We start from the raw sequence: 19,094 nt of genomic DNA on the forward strand, positions 1-19,094 counted from the left end.
CTGGAAGTGTCCAAGGCCAGGTTGGACAAGGCTTGGAGCAACCTGGGATAGTGGAAGGTGTCCCTGCCCATGGCAGGGGGTGGGACTGGATAAACTTTGAGATCCCTTCCAACCCAAACCATTCTGGGATTCTAAGACTTTATAGGCTATTCTGGGGATGATGGTGCTTAATTAGGCTTTTTTCCTTTGGATGTCAGTTGCACAGTTGGAATTCTGAGAGCAGGTTTGTCTGTGATTCTCACCTGATGTGCTGTACATGCCCTCAGCCCCTTTGTTCTGGGTGAGAACAGTTTCTGTGGAAGTCCATGAATTATTTCTTTGTTTGAACAAGTTTGTGTCCTTTGTTTCAGTCTTGAGAATGTGTGCCTTAATGTTTGTTTTCTGAAAGAACTGTTTTCCATGCTGTTAAGGTTTCCAAGCGCTTAATGTAACTTTTCCCAAAGGTTCTGAAAGGGTTGGGTTGTGGTTCGTATCTTTTAGGCAAAAACATTATTTCTTTTCTTGTACTGAACGCAAATAACTTTTTGATTAAATCCTCTTTGTTCAACAGAATCTGTCTATGACCTTCTCCCAAAGGAGCTGCAGTTACCACCTTCCAGAGAAACATCCATAGCATCCATGAGCCAAACAAGCGGTGGCGAGGCAGGTTCGCCGCCTCCAGCTGTAGTTGCTGCTGGTAAGGACTCTCCTTTATTCTGATGCTTTCTTAAGGTTTGTAACGTTCTGGCCAACATGAACAGTGCTGGCAAAGTTTTGAGTGTAAAAAAGAGCTTGTGGAGAAGTAACAGAGTTCATTCTAGGAGGATTTAGGTGATAGCGTTAAACTGGGTGATCAGAATTACCAAGTATTTTATGTAAATGGTTGCTGTGGTTTTTTATATACATCTTCATAAGAAATAAATTCTCTTTTGTGCTGCTCTGTTATGCCACACGGGCTGTTAACTCCTAGAATGCACTCTGTCTTCTGAGGGGATGAATCCCTGTTTGGAACTAAAGCAGAATGCTTAGTAAAAGTGAATTCTAGGTAGGATAAAAATGGAATGGGAGATGACATTTTGGACCATGAAGCTTTTACCAAAAGCTAAGGAGGAAGAGAGGTCATGTTTTCCTTTGAGGCCTGAGGAAGTGTAGTATTTGAACTCCTTTCACACACAGCTCTAGTGTGATGTGTTACATTATATCCTCATGTACTTGAGGATTTTGTATGTCAGCTGGAACTGCTGTAAACTGGTCAGTTTAGTTTTTTCCTAATTGACAATATATAAAAATAAGGCATGACCTTTTAATCTTTCTCTTACTCCCAACCATGTTTTAGACTTTAAAGACTCTCATTGATCTTCGTTAAACACAAAAAAGTGAGGGTTTAAGGACAAAGATCTGATTTGAGATGTTAGCCTCAGTGCTGGTTTGCATCTGGAATTCTTCTCGTTATCCTGTATATATTAGTAAATATCTGTGCATTGAGGAAAAAAATACCATTTTTCTCCCTGTAGGTGCATCTTTTGTTTGTTTTTTTTTTTTCATAATTCGATTCCCATATTTCTTACAAGGTCATGTTCCACTTTCCTAATTGGCCTGAAATTGTTTCTTGAGAGAAAAATGTCTGTTTTTAAGATAAGGATTCAGATAGCTGTATTATTCCTTTTTCTCTCTCTCTCTGAGTTCATATGCATAAAATGTTTGTGTGAGAATGTTTCCCAGATTTGCATGGTCCAGGAATCCTGATCAGAACCTGAAGTGGTTGTAGACTTGTCAGAGAAACTTTACAGCACTGCTCACCATTCATGTTTTGCCAGACCTCTCCTGAGAGAACCTGTGGATTTAACTGTGCACAGTGGAACTTGGTCATTGAAAGAATTTCATGGTTTATTATATTGAAAGGATTTGATGGTTTTATATCACTTACTAAAAAAGTAATTTGGGCATGTATTTCTAAAACCAAGATGCTTAATGATGGGTTTGGTTCGCAGACAGCAGCAACCAAATCTTGTAGAATCATCTATCTGAAAAACAAGTGAAGAAAAAACCCCACAAACCCTGTTACACTATAAATCCACAGACAGACCTGAACTGCTAATTAATTCTGTATCTAACAGAAAAGACTTAAAAACTTGAATGGAACTAAATGTCTGTTACCTCCAGGTATTTAGTGTCTGCTAACAGCCAGTCCAGCCCCTTTAAAAAAATTAAGAAAGACTTAGGTGTGTTTGGGTTAAACTGCAGCACAAGAACAAAAAAATGCAAAGATTAGTGTTGAGGTGTTTTGTTAACCCTGAAAGGAGACCTGCTTGTTCTCCTACAAGCACTTTTCAGTGTCAGAGACTATGTTGGTTCACAAAGACTGAGCTGATGCCAAATTGAGAGGTGGGGATGTTCAGCCTGAAGAAGAGAAGGCTCCAGGGAGACCTTATAGCCCCTTGCAGTGCCTAAAAGGGCTCCAAGAGAGCTGGGGAGGGACTTTGGAGCCAGTGAAGTTCCTGGATGCATTAAAATCTGGATCAGAAGCATTAAAATCTGGATCAGAAGCATTAAGCACAAGCAGCTACACTTCTCCAAATTGTTAAAATTGTGATTAGAACCCCCAGCCAACCTGACAAAACCCCAGACAGAGCAAAGACCAGTTCTGTTTTCAGTGCTGATGACACTGCCCGCTAAGCAAGAGCCACGTTGAATGTGGCAGTGTTTGTGCTGTGTTCTTGCTGTAGCTGTACCATGTTTGTAGATAAAAGGGTGTTTCCCTGTTTTCTTTATTGTTTTAGGATTTCTTCAGTGTCTTTGAAAAGTTGCCACCACTTTTTCAAGCCCTGTCACCATGTCTGGAGTAGTAACAAGAGGTCTGGCTGGGCTGGGCTCTGATTTCTTAAAAGGAAAATCAACCCAGGCTTTGTGCATGCCTAGTGATTATACAGGGAAACAAATATATATTTTACATTCATATTTTAAGAGTGACTATTCATTTGCATACATCAAGTGCTTACTTTTAGACTGTAGGCAAATTTTTGAGGAGCTGACACTGTAAAGGAACAGGGTGAGAAGGAAGGACTTTGGCAACCTGGTGTTCTGTATCTGAAATATTTCCCTTGTCTTGTGTAAGTCTTTCTGGTTTTAATTTTTATGTCAGCTCTTAATTTGCTCTAAGACCTCCTTTTTTGGGAAATGAGAGGGAAATGATGGTTCAGTCTCCACAGTGTTGTAGGTAATCTCATTTAGTCATTTTTAAAAGAAAAGAAAGAAAAGGCTAATTGGAACTGCAGGCTGCAGTGTGTGTAGAAATCATTTCCAGATATGATTACTCTGGATAATGAGAGAATTCTGTGACAGAGAATGATCCAAAGTGGTGAGAGCTTTTTACTATTCCTGTAGTAGTTAACACAGTTTGTTCTCTGCTTCCCAAAACACAGAGTAAGGCAATATCTGGCTGAAATTCAGCTTACTCGAGACTTTTCTGTCACCTTGCTTTGGGGTTTTTGCCCATATAAACTGAATTATAGGTGAGAAATACTGCTGCAGTTAAGTCCTGGTTTTTTTGGAGGAGCAGGATGGGCTGCTTTTAGCAGTGATGACCTCGCAGGGACAGACTTCTGGTTCTTCTTCCATTTGGAAATTTGTTTTGTGATTTACAGAACAGTTGTAAGAGTATGAAAATGGAATGTTGCTGATTGGATTTTCATTAATTTGTTAATAGATGTATATCTCCTATTCATTAATCCAGACAAAAGAGGTGTTACCCACTCTCTGAATATCAAACAGGCAAGTGTAATTTCTTAGAACTCTGGGATTTTGAGCTGCTGTCTCAAGCTTTTAATTCTGTCGTTCTTCTGGAAAGCAGAAGGGAGGGAAAGGATCTGCTTTTACCTCTGGAAACCGTTCTCTGTGCTCACTACTTGAATTACAAGTGTCTTTGTTCAGGGGACAGGAAAAGAAGGATTTTGCCTGGTGCAGCGGCATAAACACATTAAATATGAATCATCTTCCAGACTCTTGAATTGCATGAGGGTGTCATGCTGAGAAATGTCATTGTAAGCTGTGCCTGGAGAACTCTTACATGAAATAAATGTGCCTGATGCTTTCCTCATGCTTCTGCAGAGTGTGAGCTCCATTTGCAAGGAGGGATGTTTGAGTCTCTTCAGTTGGTTCTGAAAGGTTGAACAATTTTTGGGTGTTGATCAAGACACATTGAATCTCCAAATGCTTAAAATTCACTCTGCTAATTTAAGTCCTTTCTCAAAGGACTGGTAGGTAACACCTGATTCTTGTGTTTTGGGGATGATCAGGAGTATTTTTGACCATATTCTTTAAACAAGTGTTGCTTTTCCATCTTTTATCTCCAGTACCAGGAATGCTCAAACCTTCTGAACCTTAATGAACTGTTACAGAAACTCCCTTCCTGCTCCTCATCCCTTGTTCTTCCTGCAGCAAATCTTGGAATAAGCTGCTTCAGTTTGTTGATCTCTCAAACTGCTTTCCCACAGAGGCAAATATGTATATATTTCCATATTTTTTATATTGCTCTTTAGTTTCCAGTTCCTAATCTCCAGTGGTTTTCTCCAGAGTGGTGTTCTTGCTGTAACAAAAGGGGAACAGATTTTATGCCACTGAAATGTAATGTATTTACTGATCTCTTTTTTTTTTTTATGCATTCTCCACATCGGGATACAGTTAATCTGTGATGTAGTGAGGTTTTCTGGCTCCCAAACATCCGTGGTTGTATCCTTGGAGAATATTAGGTAAATGATAAAGCTTTGCCTTTTTTTCATCAATTTCATGCTTTTTTTTATGCTGCTTCTTAATTAAAGGGACAATCTGCTTGTCCCAAACAGATGTAATTGGCTTTTTTGATCAGAGTTGTTACTGCAGTATTGCCATTAGCATTTTTGGTTATTTTAATTATGAAAATAAGGCTTTACTTCTCAATTGCTACTGTAGAGATATGGATAAGGTTACCTGAATCATCTCTGGGGTGGACACTGGGTGCTAAAGGCTCATGTTTTCTGCTGCCAAAATAAGGCTTTTTCAACATTCTCAAACTAAAGATTCTAATAAAGCCTCAAAATGGAGATGGGTTTGTTTTGGTTTGGTTTTCCCTGAGTGGCTAGAGCCAGGCTTCTTCATTTTTATTTTTAATGAAAATATTTTGTCCATTTATCATCCTTCCTGGTGTCATTAGTCAGTTTTTCCTGTTGATGCAGAGATAATGACCAGAGATTTCAAAGGGGATCTCAGTGCTGGTACCAGTTCTGTTATCCTGGCCTTGTGATTGCTCGTTGTAAACAAATGAGCAGAAAAAAATATTCTTCTTTGTAGTTGACCTCCAATGCCTGTAAAAATTTCCATTTCTTTGTAGGCTTTTCTCTTCCTCTTCCTACCGCCCTCCCAGTTGGAAATGCCTTCCTGTCATTTCCTAGGAGGATGTCTTCCAGGGATTTCTGTCTGCGGCTTCAGCCATGGGTCAGATACTTCTCTCTTACAGAATGAATTTCAACCAGACCTCAATGCTTGTTAAAAGCTCATCTTCCTGGTGCTGTGCATTGGTTTGAGTGTTTCTTCTGGAAGGACCGTGTCAGGAGAGGTTGGGCTGCGATTAGGTTCAGCTCAGGGGAGTGGAAAGGTTCCTTCATCGTGCTAAAGGGTCTCCTGGTGACAAGTCACAGCTGGGAAATGCCAAAGAAAAAGTTTTGCTTTCTGTTTCCATTTTGTGGAAACTCTTTAGACATGTTATCTGCAGTTCAGTTAGAATGTTCTAGTAGTGTGGAGTTGTCTGTGTGTTAAGTGCATTCCTACTCCATGAGCTTCCTTAGAATTCCATATAAAGGATTGTATCAGTGTACATGTCTAGTTCATATCTTCTTCCTAAATTAAGATAATTTTCAGTCTTCCTGCATTTCAAATAGTCAGTAAACCCAATTTTCCAGAACTGCTCAATCAAACACAAGTTGTTACATTATTCCAAGAGATTTTTTTACAATTTCTTGCATTAAATGACTCCTGTTATTAGGTCAGAAAGACTTGAGAACTACTTCCTGACAAGAGAATTCCCTGTTCCTTAAGGAATAGTTGAAAACCAAGACTGTGAGGGTCAAGAACAGTCCTATTTGGGCACCTCTGTGCTGTAGCAGTACTGAAGGTGTTGTGAACACCATGAGGAGTTCTGAATTTCTTAGGAAAAAAAACCCCACTCTGTATTTAAAAGATAAAATAGTCTGTCTCTTAAATTGAGGTTCTTTGCCAGATCCATCAATCCTGACTTCCTCATACAGGGTACAGTTGGGGAGAGAGCTGATGAGTGACAGGTAGAGCTTGGAGAGCAGCTGAGATTCCCAGAGTTCTGCCTGCTTGGAATCAGCCTTTTAGCTTTGAGTGGGAAGGATCTAAGATCCGTGGAATTGGTGTGTGTGAGCCACTAACAAAAGTTCTACTTAGATACCTAAACTTGAGTGTTAATTGAATAATGGGAGTAATTTATAACAAAACCATTGATTAATGTATTTACCCAAAGTATAATAAATACACTGCTTGGGTCAGCATGGGAATGTAAAGGGGAATTTACACTGTGGGGCTTAATGTAAATTAAATTAACCTACCTATCTTGAATCTGAGTGTGTTTAATAACTGGTGAATTGGATTGCTTTATGATATTTGCTGGGATGCTAGTTTTTTTCTCTATTAATACACTTAACTTGCATTCTAGCTTCGCCATTCAGAGACAGGCATCGAGTGGTGGGTTGTGTGACAGTGTCTGTCAATAGTGAAGACAAATAGTGCCAGAGACACTTAACCCATCCAATCTCACCCAGGGTATAGGTCGGTCTTGTTTTCAGACTTCTTCATAAGTCTCTTTTCTTTCTTTCTTTTTTTTTTTTTTTATTATTTTTAATTTTTTTTGTTTTATTTCTGAATAGTGGATTGATACTGATTTGAAACTAAAGTTTTTGGAAAAAGTTTTTGACATGACATCAGTAATACAAGAAGAAGAAAAGTAGAACCCCAAGTTTGGCATGTGAGGTGTTGAAAGCAGGTTTGCAGCCACTTTGTAAGTTCTGGGTTTTACCTTTAAAACCTTTGACAACACAAGGGTTGATGGGGGAAATTTTGCAGTTTCCTTCTGGGTTTGCCCTGAAATTGTTCTTCTGTATCTAGGGGTTCAAATAAACCAATTAACATACAAAATCTCATCAAGAAAATGACGTGTTGGATAAATTAATACATTTATTAAAAGTTGTACTTCACATATTAAACTTATACACCACCTAATTCTCACCCTGGGGTGAGTTTTCATTTTGGACACTCGTTTTCTGCACAGAGTGTAGGGGATTACGTGGGATGCAGGGGAGGCCCTGAGAGAAAAATTAGTTCTTTAATGGCTTTTTGCTTGTCCTGGCTGTCCAAGCACAGGTGGCTGAAAAACTTGTGAAACCAGAAATATCTCCAGTTTATTTGCCTTTGCAATTTTAAACTCTCCAGCCTGGGAAATTACTTACTTTTGCAATTAAAAAAAAAAGGTCATCAGGACACTGTTTGTTTCTTTTTGAGGACTTGATAATCCTTGTTGTATTTAAGGATATTTGAAAAGAATGAACAAGAATTTCATGATTGGCTCCACAGAAATGTTACCTAAAAAGACTCTCTCAGTGCCAAGTAGTGATTTTTTTTTTCTCTCCTGCCTTTCAGACCTTTTTCTTAGAGGCTGAATGCCTTGTTTGTCTTCACAAGAGAGTAGGATATGGAAAATCTGTCATTGCCTTAGTTGCTAATGCAGGAGGTAAAAAATTTTTGTTTTATGGTACTGGAAGGAAAAAGCCTGCCCTGGTTTCCTCACAGGGAGCAAACCTCTTTACTATGTGTTCCCTTAGTTTTAGGCCTGATATTCTGCCTCTTTTAGGGAGAAAAAGCTTGTAGGACAGGCAACAAAATCTGAATTACTTATTTCAGTTCCCTTACGTGTTACAGCAATGACAACAAAGAGATTCGGGAGGTTTAGTTTCAACAGTGATCACAGTTGCTCTAATGTGAAATATTCCTTTCTCTCATTTTTTATTGAAAAAAGGAAAATACCCACTTTGTGATGCTGGTGAACATTCCATTTCTAATCCTGAGGCTGCACATTTGCCATGACAAGCACTTGGCTTCTCTTCAGTGTTGTTGCTCTGAAAGCAAGTTTGATTTCGAGGCTGTGTTAAATTAAATATATTCAGTCTTCTATTGCAAAATGTACCTACTCATCTAAAAACCATATCTTTGTCATTGCACGCACTGTTAAATTGCAAATAAAAGAGCCACCTGTAACAATTCCCATTAATATGTGTCTAAAGAAAGTAAAATAACAGGAGCGCTCAAAGTATGTGGCAAAGGTGTGTGTGTGTATGCTCTCACCTTTTAGAGCAGCACCAGCTAAGTTAGAATAACTGAGGGTTTTTTTTTTTCCCCCAAGAAATCTCCATTGGGTGTCAGATACAAATGTCCCTGGCTTCGGAATAAAATGAGAAAACGAAATGGGAGCCATGTAAAATACAGTTAATTCATTACAGTAACTTGGTGAATTCTTATTTGATTGACCCAATTTATTTATTAGTTCAAAGGAAGATGAGTTGGCTCAAGGCCTGCAGACTGAGAAAACATAGATTTCGTTATGTTTCTTAGTATTTGCATAACTTAAAATGTTACTGAAGCAATTACTAATTTATCCCCCCAAACAGATTTTAAATTTGTGTCTTTGACTGTTCCAATACAGCCAGTTTATTCCATTTGCTATAATATTTATCATACTTTCTTATATATGTTTACTTATTTTAACTGAGGATACAGTGGCCTTTACATTCTTTAAAACACTTGCATATTTATGGGTGGTAATGGCAGTGCTTTATTATATAAGGCTAAAGAGAGGTTTTCTTGCCATTACTGCTTAATTCGGGATTTATTTCCATAATCTAATTTTGTCATTCCAGAGGGGTGTCTCTGGTAAATGGAGGAGAATGTAACCAATTTATAATGGACAATGTTTATTTAATTTTAAAAAGTATAAAACCCCACATACACATATTCATACATATAAATTCCTCTTAGCTTCTAGGGGAAAAAAAAAGGAGGAGAAACTGTTTTGGAGAGGGGTAGTGAATGGTAACACCTTCAGTATTGCACAATGCTGCACCCTAAAACAGCACTGCCATCACGAGCTCTTTTAGCTTTGTGCTCAAAAGCGTTTTATTTAGTGATGTATTTATTTTTTTCCCTAGGAGAGTGAGGGAAAAGTGCAATCCTGGCCAGGAGATGCATTGAAGCACTTGCTGAGCGGGGTGAGCTCAGTGCTTGCTGTGCCTGTTCCATGCAGAACATGTTCTGGTTCTCTTTGAGGGTGTCAATGATGAATGGAAACTAATTCAATTTACCAAAACAAACATCCCCAATAGCAACGGGCTTTCTCAACTCAAAGTGGCTGCAAATCAGCTCCTAAATATTGTCACTGAAATGAATATCTAGATTTAATAGTTCTTGCCAATCCTATAACTGTTTTTGAAAGAAGCATTGCATTAATGCATGATATAGAAAGGAGAAATTTGCCTTTAAATTGGAATGCAAAGTGACTGAATTGTCCAGTTTCAGCCACTGTATTTGCCAAAGAACAAACTGGGAAATGGAACTGGTATCATTCAGCTGCTCCTGGTTCACTGGGAGGTTTGGGGAAGGTGATAAAAGCAGAATAGTTTATCGATAAACTGTAATGGCCACTAAATTTTACAGTCTGAAGTGATGTAGCTTTGCTTTTACATTCATTTAGCACAGAAAAACTGTAAAAAAACCAGTTTAAAAATTCTTTATCATCAGTCATTGATACCACCAGTCATTCCAAGTAGGTGGATTTATGGTAAGGTTGGCTGAGTTTTACTGTTAACTAAATATATATCGTGGCTGAAAATACTTTATTCTGCTACTTTTAACTAGGTAAAATGGGATAAAATAGTCTGACTGTCCCTAAACCTTTTAGACTTGGGAGTTTAACATAATATTTTGGATTTTAAAAAAAATCCCACGCAGCAAAAAGGAAAACATCATATTCTTCTTAATGATAGGGGTTACCTGCCTGACAGCAGTAACTAGCTGAACAAACACATTGTATAATTATGTATATATTTAATGTACAATGTGTTCCAAAATTAGGTTATTTCAGTGGTTCTGGTTTATCAGGTGTGGGCAGCAGTGCAGAAATACATAAACCAGGATGATCTTCCCCCAAGAAGCTGAAATCTGACTATAAAATTCAGTTCAGTTATTCCTCAGTGAGCTACAGGTGATTGAAATAAATAAATAAATAAAGCCCTACATTTGCCCATCCTGCTTCCTCTGGAATGTTTAACCCATGTATTCAGCTGATTTGTCCATTAAAATTCTTCCTTGGCAGCAGTTATGGTGTTCTCCAGAAATCTTCAGGGGTTTGTTTTAATAATTTCTAAGCCAGATTGAGCTGTGAGACCTCTGGAGACTTCACACGGTGTTGGAAATCTCCTGCTTAATAGGAATTTTTCAGAGGTCTGTCCCAAGCTGTCTCTGTGTATGGGACTGTAAAGTCTGAGAGAAATCAGTCTCAGTGACTGGAAAAGTCAAATTACAGAAATTCCCTGTCCTTGGATCAGTGTGTCACCAACACAGATGTTTCAGCCCTGTTTTGAACCTTCACAATCCACAGCTCACTCATAGTGACTGATACCAGTTCCATTTTGCCTACCAACTCAGTTGATTTTATATTTTATTTCTCATTTATGATGGAATAATCAGCAGCTCTTTTTCTCATTTATTTTCTCATATTTTTATTCCAGGATTTGCCTCTGAAGCAGGGAGTGTCTGCATTAAAAATGACCTGTAGTTCTCTGCTTCATAGGTTAGAAACTTATTTTAATATTTTGTGGCTAAGCACAGTCCCGTCTTTTTCAAAAAAAAAAATTTAAAAATTTCCAACAATAAATGGTTTAATTGGCATTGAATGTGGATTTATAAGCATTTTGCTTTGGGGCTATTTTAGATGAAATGGCTTCTACACCAATAATTAGTCCAGCTGAGGCGATGAAAGCTCTGTTTACTCGCAGCCATTTGTATGAATTAACATTAAGTCATAAAAATTTGATTACAGTGGATCGTGCTAAGGCTCGTTTGGACATTTCCAAAGTATTGGCTAGGCTGTGTTGCTTTAAGCACTTCCATTCTAAAACGTAACCAAATTCCAAACATTTCTTGGGGGAAAGCAATCGGTTCCTAAATCACCTTGATTTCTCTGGGACTGCTATAGCCAGCACAGCCCCCGCCGCGGCTCCGGTATTTACTTGTGAATTGTACACCGCAGATGCTTCTTCAGCTCCTTCCTCTTCCTCCATGGGCGGTGCTTGCAGCTCCTTTACCACCTCTTCCAGTCCTACCATTTACTCTACCTCAGTCACCGACAGCAAGGCTATGCAAGTGGAGAGCTGCTCCTCAGCCGTGGGGGTAAGTACCCGAGGGGTAAGTGACCAGCAGATAACCAGTAACACAGCCCAGCAGCACCAGTCAACGCCGCGGCGCCACACAGTCCTGTACATCTCGCCACCACCCGAGGACCTGCTGGACAACAGTCGGATGTCCTGCCAGGATGAGGGCTGTGCACTGGAGTCAGAACAGAGCTGCAGTATGTGGATGGAGGATTCACCCTCCAACTTCAGTAACATGAGTACCAGTTCCTACAATGATAACACTGAGGTGCCACGTAAATCGCGCAAACGCAACCCAAAGCAGAGGCCAGGGATCAAACGCCGAGATTGCGAAGAGTCCAACATGGATATCTTTGATGCCGACAGTGCCAAAGCGCCTCACTATGTCCTTTCTCAGCTCAGCACGGACAGCAAAGGCAACTCAAAAGCAGGAAATGGGTTGGTATCTGCTTTTTTTTTGTTTTGTTTTGTTTTAAGAAAAAAGTTCTATCTCCATATGTAAACCCAAACTAATAAAAGTCCTCTCGTGCCCTGGCCAATGTTCTTTTCGGGTTCTCACATAAACCCCCTCCCTTCTCTGCTGTCCTTGCCTTGTCCTAGCCCAGCATAAGTTCTTCTTTCCCCTCAAAGCTGTGGCTGCCCCATCCCTAGAAGTGTCCAAGGCCAGGTTGGATGGGGAGCAACCTGGTCTAGTGGAAGGTGACCCTACCCATGGCGGGGGGGTGGAACTGGATCTCTTTAAAGTTCCTTCCAACCCAAACCATTTCATAATTCTGTGCTAAGATCTCATTAGACTTGTTAATCTTTATTTAGAAGATAAAGCTAAACTTCCCTGCAGCAATTAAACTCAGCACTGATGAGCTCATTTGTGTTCTTTAAGTGAAATTCCCGAAAGGCCACACAATTCCATTTATAAAATAGCAGTGAAAATGTATTTAAAAAGAAAGGCGGAGTGGAGTGGGCGCACCCTAAATGTGAATGGTTTTTTGCAGGATTTTATGTGAGGATTTCAGTCTGTACAGTTCACCTGCTTCTGTTTGTCTCTTTATTTATCAAATAGAGAGAGGAATGGGAGTAGAAGTTAATGGTTAATGGCTCATTAGGATTTCTCATCATCTAAATTAACACGTGCTTTACTTTTTATGAAATGTTAAGACAAATATGGGGAACCAGATTTTATTTTTGCCTTGTGAACTCACTTCTGTATTTGATTTTTTCAGAAATAAATCTCTAATCCTGTTTCTCTCTGTGCTTCTGGGTCATGTGCGTGTGTCTGCGTGGGCACACCTGGGTGGTGGCTTCTCATCTCCCACTTCACACTGTTCACTGAATGCATTTCAGTAGCTGCTTAAAGAGGAAAAATCCATCAGTTTGCAAGAGTGTGTTGATACATTTCTTCTTTTTATTTTATTTTTTAACTTGTTGCTTCTTTAGTACTTTTAAGGTGGTCAAATGGATAGCTTTGGCTCTTTTATTTGGGGCTTTTTTGGGGGCAGGAGTGTATTTTGTTTTTACTTTTATGTCTGTGCTTGCAGTACGTTCTGATGTTCATCACAGCAACGGGGAATATTAAAATTTGACTGATGGCAAAGATGATGAACTTCTCCCATTCCAAAGGGAAAGAGCCTGGAGTCTGTGTTCCCAGGGTCAGTGCAGTTCCATACTTAAAATTTCACTGTGAGAAAGCAATTCCAAGAACCTTTCCTGAGTGTGCTGGTGCTTCCCCAGGCTCAGCAGGAGGAGTGGAGCTGGATGGGAACACTGAGTTTGCTTGGGGTCTTCTGGGGTCTCCACACAGGCACCGCTCTATCCTTGGCTGCTCTGGTTTTCACCAGCCAAAATAGATGATAATAAAGTAAAATATTAGTACCTGGTAGAGCCCAGGAAGCTTGGAATGAGGAAAGTGCCTCCCCCAGCTCCTGGGGACCAGGCTCTCCCTTACACAGGGAAAAGCTTTATGGAAAAGCAAGAACTGTGCGACTGTAAATGTGATCTCGGGGCAGAAAAGGGAGATTTAGTAAACTCTGGAATGATACATGAGGTCTCAGTCTAAAAACAGAACAAGTCTGTAACATCCCTGAAAACTTCAAGGGTGAACAGTGAACAGCCCTCAGTTTTGTGAATGCAGAGGGGAGAAAGCAGAATTCTTTTCCCCACACAGGCCAGACTGAACTGCAGGAAAACTCTTAGGTAACAGAATTGTCCCTTGAAATGAACGCTCTTTCAAGGGGTAAGAAAGTGGCCAAGATCTTAGAAAACTTCATTTTGCCATTGGAATATGGAGATTTGGCATTACAAATCTGGGTCACCGTAGTGACTGGGGGTTTTAAACTTCCCAGCCTGGTGGAGTTCGGCCAAGGGAGTTCAGTTACTTTTGGCTTTCAGAACAGAGCAAGGAGAGCAGCTGTGTTCCGTGGGGAATGGAAATGGCATTGGCCTCTAAAGAGACTTCTGCGCAGTTGTCTGTAAAGGCCAGGAAGAGAAAGAATATATTCCTGTGGAAACTTGGAATTTGTGAAGGCCTTTTTAGAAGGGATGAATTGATGGTGATTTAGGGCAGGGGCTCAGGTTTCCAATGGGCTTGGTCTCACTTTCGCTTTCAGCTCTGCCCTGGGAACAGCCCTGAGGGCAGGACCAGGCCAAACTTAACTCAGGAGATCTGTTCCAATGGCCTTGGGATTTGCCAGTTATATTTATTTTCTTAAAAAAAAAAAAAAAAGAAGTGCTAGATTAGAGGAAACATTGTCTGGTAACAGTTAAATTAATAAATGCGTGTGCATGAAATGTTTTGTACAGGTGTGAATATTAGCAATATGGATAAACTGAATTAAAAGGATGTATAAATTATATATCCTTGTAATCTGAGAAGAAAGACCACGCAGTAGCTCTGATGAAGGCTTTAAATGGCTCTCAGGTTCAGCTAATCTGATTGAAAGTAACGATTAATTTTCTAGAGAAAAGACTTTAACATAATTGTGGGGAGCATCTCTTTGCTTAAATATGATACTGTATAAAACAATTTGTTGAGAACTAAGGTAATTGGGATTTATGAGTAAAGTACTCTTGGAGAGACAACAGTGTTAATGTCACACTGCTAAAACATGACATTTTGAGTGTAAAGGTGGATTTCATTTTGATGGCTGGCTCTCCCATGCTTCCCTTCAAAATTCAACTATACCACAGCCTTCCCTATTAGTTTACAGAGCTGGAACTTCCCGGTGTGACAGGGTCAGAGTGAGCAATTCCTGTGGTGTTTTCCGTGGAGCGTTCCCTGTGCCAAGGTGTCCCCTGGCTCCCAGGCCTGGTGTTTGGAAGGATGCACTGGTGTTGCCATTGCTGAGGCTGCCCAGCATTCTTTCTCACTTTCCCTATGAGAAACTGAGGGGTTTATTTTAAAATTCTAAGTAATAAAAATGAAAATATATTGACTGAAAATTGGTAAATGTATTCCTTGTAATTTCTAGTCCTTTGGAGGGTTGTCCTGACAAGAAGATAGAAACTGATTGTCTAACGAGCTTGAATTTCATTAGTTTTCCCTTAACTTGTATAGAAGCAAAGAGCATGATGGTGTTAATTACAGTTTATTTAGTGTATCACAGGGTTCCCATGTGCTGCACTGAAGGACAGTTTTGTCCCTTTTCCCAAAGGAAGGTATGTTTTTGCACGGCGTATTTATGTTTTCAAGCAGCCTGTGTGACTGCACCAAGCAGAGTAATCATGACTTCTTGGCAGGAAGATGGTTTTACTGTAAGATGGTATTATCTTGCAGAGATTTACACCAGTTTTGATCTAGATTCTGTCTCTCTTTGGTGGTTGAGGATGAATGTGGAGGGCAGCCAGGACCGTGGCAGGGCTCAGCTGGGTGAGCAGGAGGAGGCTCACCCTCCTGTCCATGTTGAAGTGGTTAACCTTTATGGACAGAAAAATGGGAATGGAGATCATCCAAAGCACTGACCTCTGTCTGTTTTAACGGAAGGCTCAGTGGAAATAGGAGTGTGACAAATAGGGCCTGTTGCTATAGGCAAAGGGAAATGGTTTCGAAGTAAGAGAGGGTTGGCTTAGAGTAGATAAAAGGAAGAACTTTTTTACAAGGAGAGTGGTGAGGCCCTGGCACAGGTTTCCCAGAGAAGCTGTGGCTACCCCATCCCTGGAGGTGTTCAAGGCCAGGTTGGACAGGACTTGGAGCAACCTGGGATAGTGGAAGGTATCCCTACCCATGGCAGGGCATTGACTAGATCATGTCTAAAGGTCCCTTCCAGCCAAAACTGTTCTATAATTCCATGACTTTCAGAGTTATGAGATGGGGGGGAATGGAGGGGCATAGGTGTGCCCAGCCTTCCCTGGGGCATAGGAGCAGGCCTGGGAATGACTGGGAAGCCTATGCTGTGTCCATGTGCTGGTCCTTGCACAGTAGGAGCTTTAGAAAAGGTGCTGATCCTGTTTGTTGGTGTAAATCATTGGGAAGAGAGCTGGGTTACCCCAGCTGCAGGTCAGTGAGAACCTCCTGCAGTGGCAAAGCTCCCAGTAAATGATTTTAAAGAAAAAACATTTTTCATCCTTTTTGAGAAGGAAAAAATCCTGAGTAAATTACTTCCGTAAGTTGCACATTGAAACAGGATTTGTTTTTTAAGCAATTCACACCTGTTATTTAAAGCTGCTTTCTTCCCAGGCATTAGCTGTTAGAAGCCCCTTTTTGGTAGTAAAATGAATATGAGATTTGCGTAAATCATGGAGCCCTTTTCCTGCCTGTACCGTGTGCCGTGGCACGTTCACATTTCCTAGTGTGAAAGGAGTTTATTGGACTTCAGGTTCATGACCAAATCCTGGTTTAAAGGGAATACAAGGTGGCTCATGTACTGTTAGACTTTGGAGGACTCCTTCATCCCAGTTTTAATTATGGAACTGAGCACAAGACACGATGGCCTACAAAATGCATCTGGAAAGAAAGGCCTGATTTAACTTCAGTGCAATTATGTCAGAGCTTTTGCAATAACTGATTGGGTTTCCGCATAAATTTATCAATCTGTTTTGACAGAAATCAGAGTTGGAGTTTGCATGGATGTGCAAGTGGAGGTGGAGACAGGCATGAGGCTGTTTTCCTGCTTAAAGTACCATTTAACCACAAATCCATTCAGAGTGTGTGTGTACATGTGTGTGTGTTACAGCAGTGAAACAGCTTGTTCAGGCTGTATCACTGACTATGAAAAAGCAGGTTATGAGCCGCCTTCTGTTCATTAACATCATTTAATGCTAATTACGTTTCCCTTCCTTTATATTTGCTCTCTGAAAAGCAGTTCCCATGTGCTCTGGATGGAGGAGCAGGGAAGCACCATTCCTCTTCATCCTACAGGTTTCCTTCACTGTCGAAAAGAGAATTCCAAAGTTGGCTCTCCACTACAAATCTTCCATCCATTAATACACACTCTTTGTCTTTTTAGCTTTTCTGTGATTTGGTTTGTTTCAATTGGGGAGCTGTTTCTAACATCTTCTTGATGGTCTGCTTTGACTTCCCAGAGCATCAGAGAACCAGAAGGGAGCTGGAGGGAAGAAGACCCCAATGTTGTGTGGTCAGTATCCGACTAAGAGTGAGGGGAAGGAACTGAAGATTGTGGTGCAGCCGGAGACCCAGCACAGGGCTCGTTATCTGACCGAGGGCAGCCGGGGCTCTGTGAAGGACCGGACACAGCAGGGCTTTCCCACGGTGAAGGTAGGCTGAGGGCATGGGGACACCCTTCCCAGGGGTGCTCTAATGGAATGGGAACAGGTTCAGTTCAAACAGGCCTCCAGTCTCTCTTTTAGAGGGAAGGGAGGAGGCTTTGCAGTCCCTCTGCTGTAAAGACTGTACTGGGTCTCTTGCAGGTCGCAAAAAGTCTTATTGGCATCACAGAGTTACAGGAGGAGGGAAGTTTTATGTCAAGGCCCTAATAGATAAGCAGTTCTCAACCCAAACTAATTTACCAGGTCCACAAAGAAATGTTTGCTTGTGATAGAGCCCTTAAATTTGTGCTGTCCACTGCTGACAGAATATAGAAGTAGACTTGTCTTCAAAGTCCTGTTCAGCAGTGTTAGAAACCCCACCAGCCCTTCACTCAGTCCTCCTGAGTAATGCACAACTCCAGTAGAGTTTCATAAGAAAAGAATCCTTTCATATTGGCCTGTTGCTATGGGGATTTAGTGCTCATTTATGTGGATTTTCTTAATGGGCCTTTGTTCATCTGAATTTCCTTTTAATTCCTTTCCCAGTTACCCTTTAGCACCCATCAGTGAAAAATCTGTTTGGAAGAGTCTCTTGTTGCTGAATTCCTGGAAGTTCCAGTTTGCTTTACCAGTGGGCAGATGAGTTCATACCCTGCAGATAAAACTCTGCCAGGGCTGCACAAGCAAATGAGTCAGTGAATCTTCAGGAAATCTGAGCTGGTGGGAAAAAAATATGTTAAGGACAAGAGGGCTTTTTGTTTTGTTCATGGGGTTTAAAGATGGGGAGGAATAGTGTAAAAACAGTGGTGGTTCAGAGATCTGGTGTTTGGGAGTCGCTCCAGTGCATCGCTCTTACATAGGCTGAGGGGGAGAAGCAAGTTCTGTGGCATTGAAATAAAACTCTGTTCTTGACAACTTAGAACTTGAGTTCCACAATCAATATGCAATGTTAAAATTGTATAAACAAACCTTAATCAAGTGACTAGGTGTTGAGCCCTTTGCTGTTCCTGTGGTTCCTCTTGGGAGCCTGTGCTGGGCCACCTCCAGACATCTTTTGGCTTTGCCTGTCTGTAACACTCACATTTGCTGTTTGCCCCTCCTGGACTTGAGGAGCACACAATGATTTTATCAGTGTTTGCTGATTTTTTTTTCCTTTATTTGAACTTGTTAACAACTGCAGAACTACGTTTTCTGAGAGTGTATTCAGGGACTCATCCCCCAGGAGATCCTCCAGAGGCCTCTGCTCTCATTTGCATCTCCTTACTAATAAAAATGGAGCTTCTTTCTGCAGGTATTGCCTCAACTTCCAGGACTGGGACAAAAGACAACATTGTCACCTGGAAATCCTCAAGCAACAAATGTGTTGTAGTGAAAACATTAAAATAGTCATTTTATCTCCTTAGAATTCTCTGGCAAAGGAGTGCCGTCTCTGGCCTGGGAATTTGTCAGCAATCTAGAGTTTCTTTTTACTTGGAGTATTTTTCTTAACCGTTTCCTAAAAAGAAGGAAAGGTTCCTTTGAAATGCAATGTCCAGATTTACTTTAGAACTTCTTTTACCTCAGAGTATTTTTAGTCTGTGGCACCACAGGGGAATTCCACTAATAAAAAAAGCATTGAAAGGACACAAACATTTCATGAATGTATTTTATGTATTTTATGAATGTATTTTTCACTGACATGTTCTGGAATAATTTTGGCTTTCACATGGGATTGCAGGAGGATGTTAAAATGTCTGACCTGCTTTTACTTACGAAGTGTTTCAACAAACTGACACTGTTCATAAACTTTTAAGTAGAAGATGTCAAGTTACCATTTTTAATTTTATTTTATTGTCTGAGAGAAAGCTGGGCTTGTGCAGTTGGATCATCCCATTCTTACCTCTGCTTCCCCTTTATCCTGTTCTGACTTTTCCAGTGGTTTTGCAAATGCTGGACAGTTTTAATCTG

The 19,094-nt window shown here is 40.5% G+C and overlaps 1 protein-coding gene across 11 annotated transcripts in view; it reads left to right on the plus strand.

Moving 5' to 3' along the window:
• Positions 1-558: 558 nt before the first annotated feature.
• The window catches only part of NFAT5 (nuclear factor of activated T cells 5), a 37,766-nt gene continuing 19,230 nt past the window's right edge, over positions 559-19,094 (plus strand). For 2 of the 11 annotated variants that reach the window (XM_018084373.3, XM_008927562.4), the window contains exons 1-3: positions 559-676; positions 11,330-11,888; positions 16,965-17,157. In XM_018084373.3, coding sequence (XP_017939862.1) covers positions 619-676; positions 11,330-11,888; positions 16,965-17,157 — 810 coding nt within the window. In that variant the 5' untranslated portion in view covers positions 559-618. Of the gene's footprint in view, positions 677-6,688; positions 6,802-10,808; positions 10,871-11,329; positions 11,889-12,226; positions 13,097-14,143; positions 15,102-16,964; positions 17,158-19,094 lie in introns of those variants that run through there. The other 9 variants (XM_018084339.3, XM_018084349.3, XM_018084364.3 and 6 more) reach the window with 8 other exon arrangements.

Source organism: Manacus vitellinus, unplaced genomic scaffold (assembly GCF_001715985.3).
Source record: "Manacus vitellinus isolate BGI_N305 unplaced genomic scaffold, ASM171598v3 scaffold_10_pilon, whole genome shotgun sequence".
Taxonomy (NCBI): domain Eukaryota; kingdom Metazoa; phylum Chordata; class Aves; order Passeriformes; family Pipridae; genus Manacus; species Manacus vitellinus.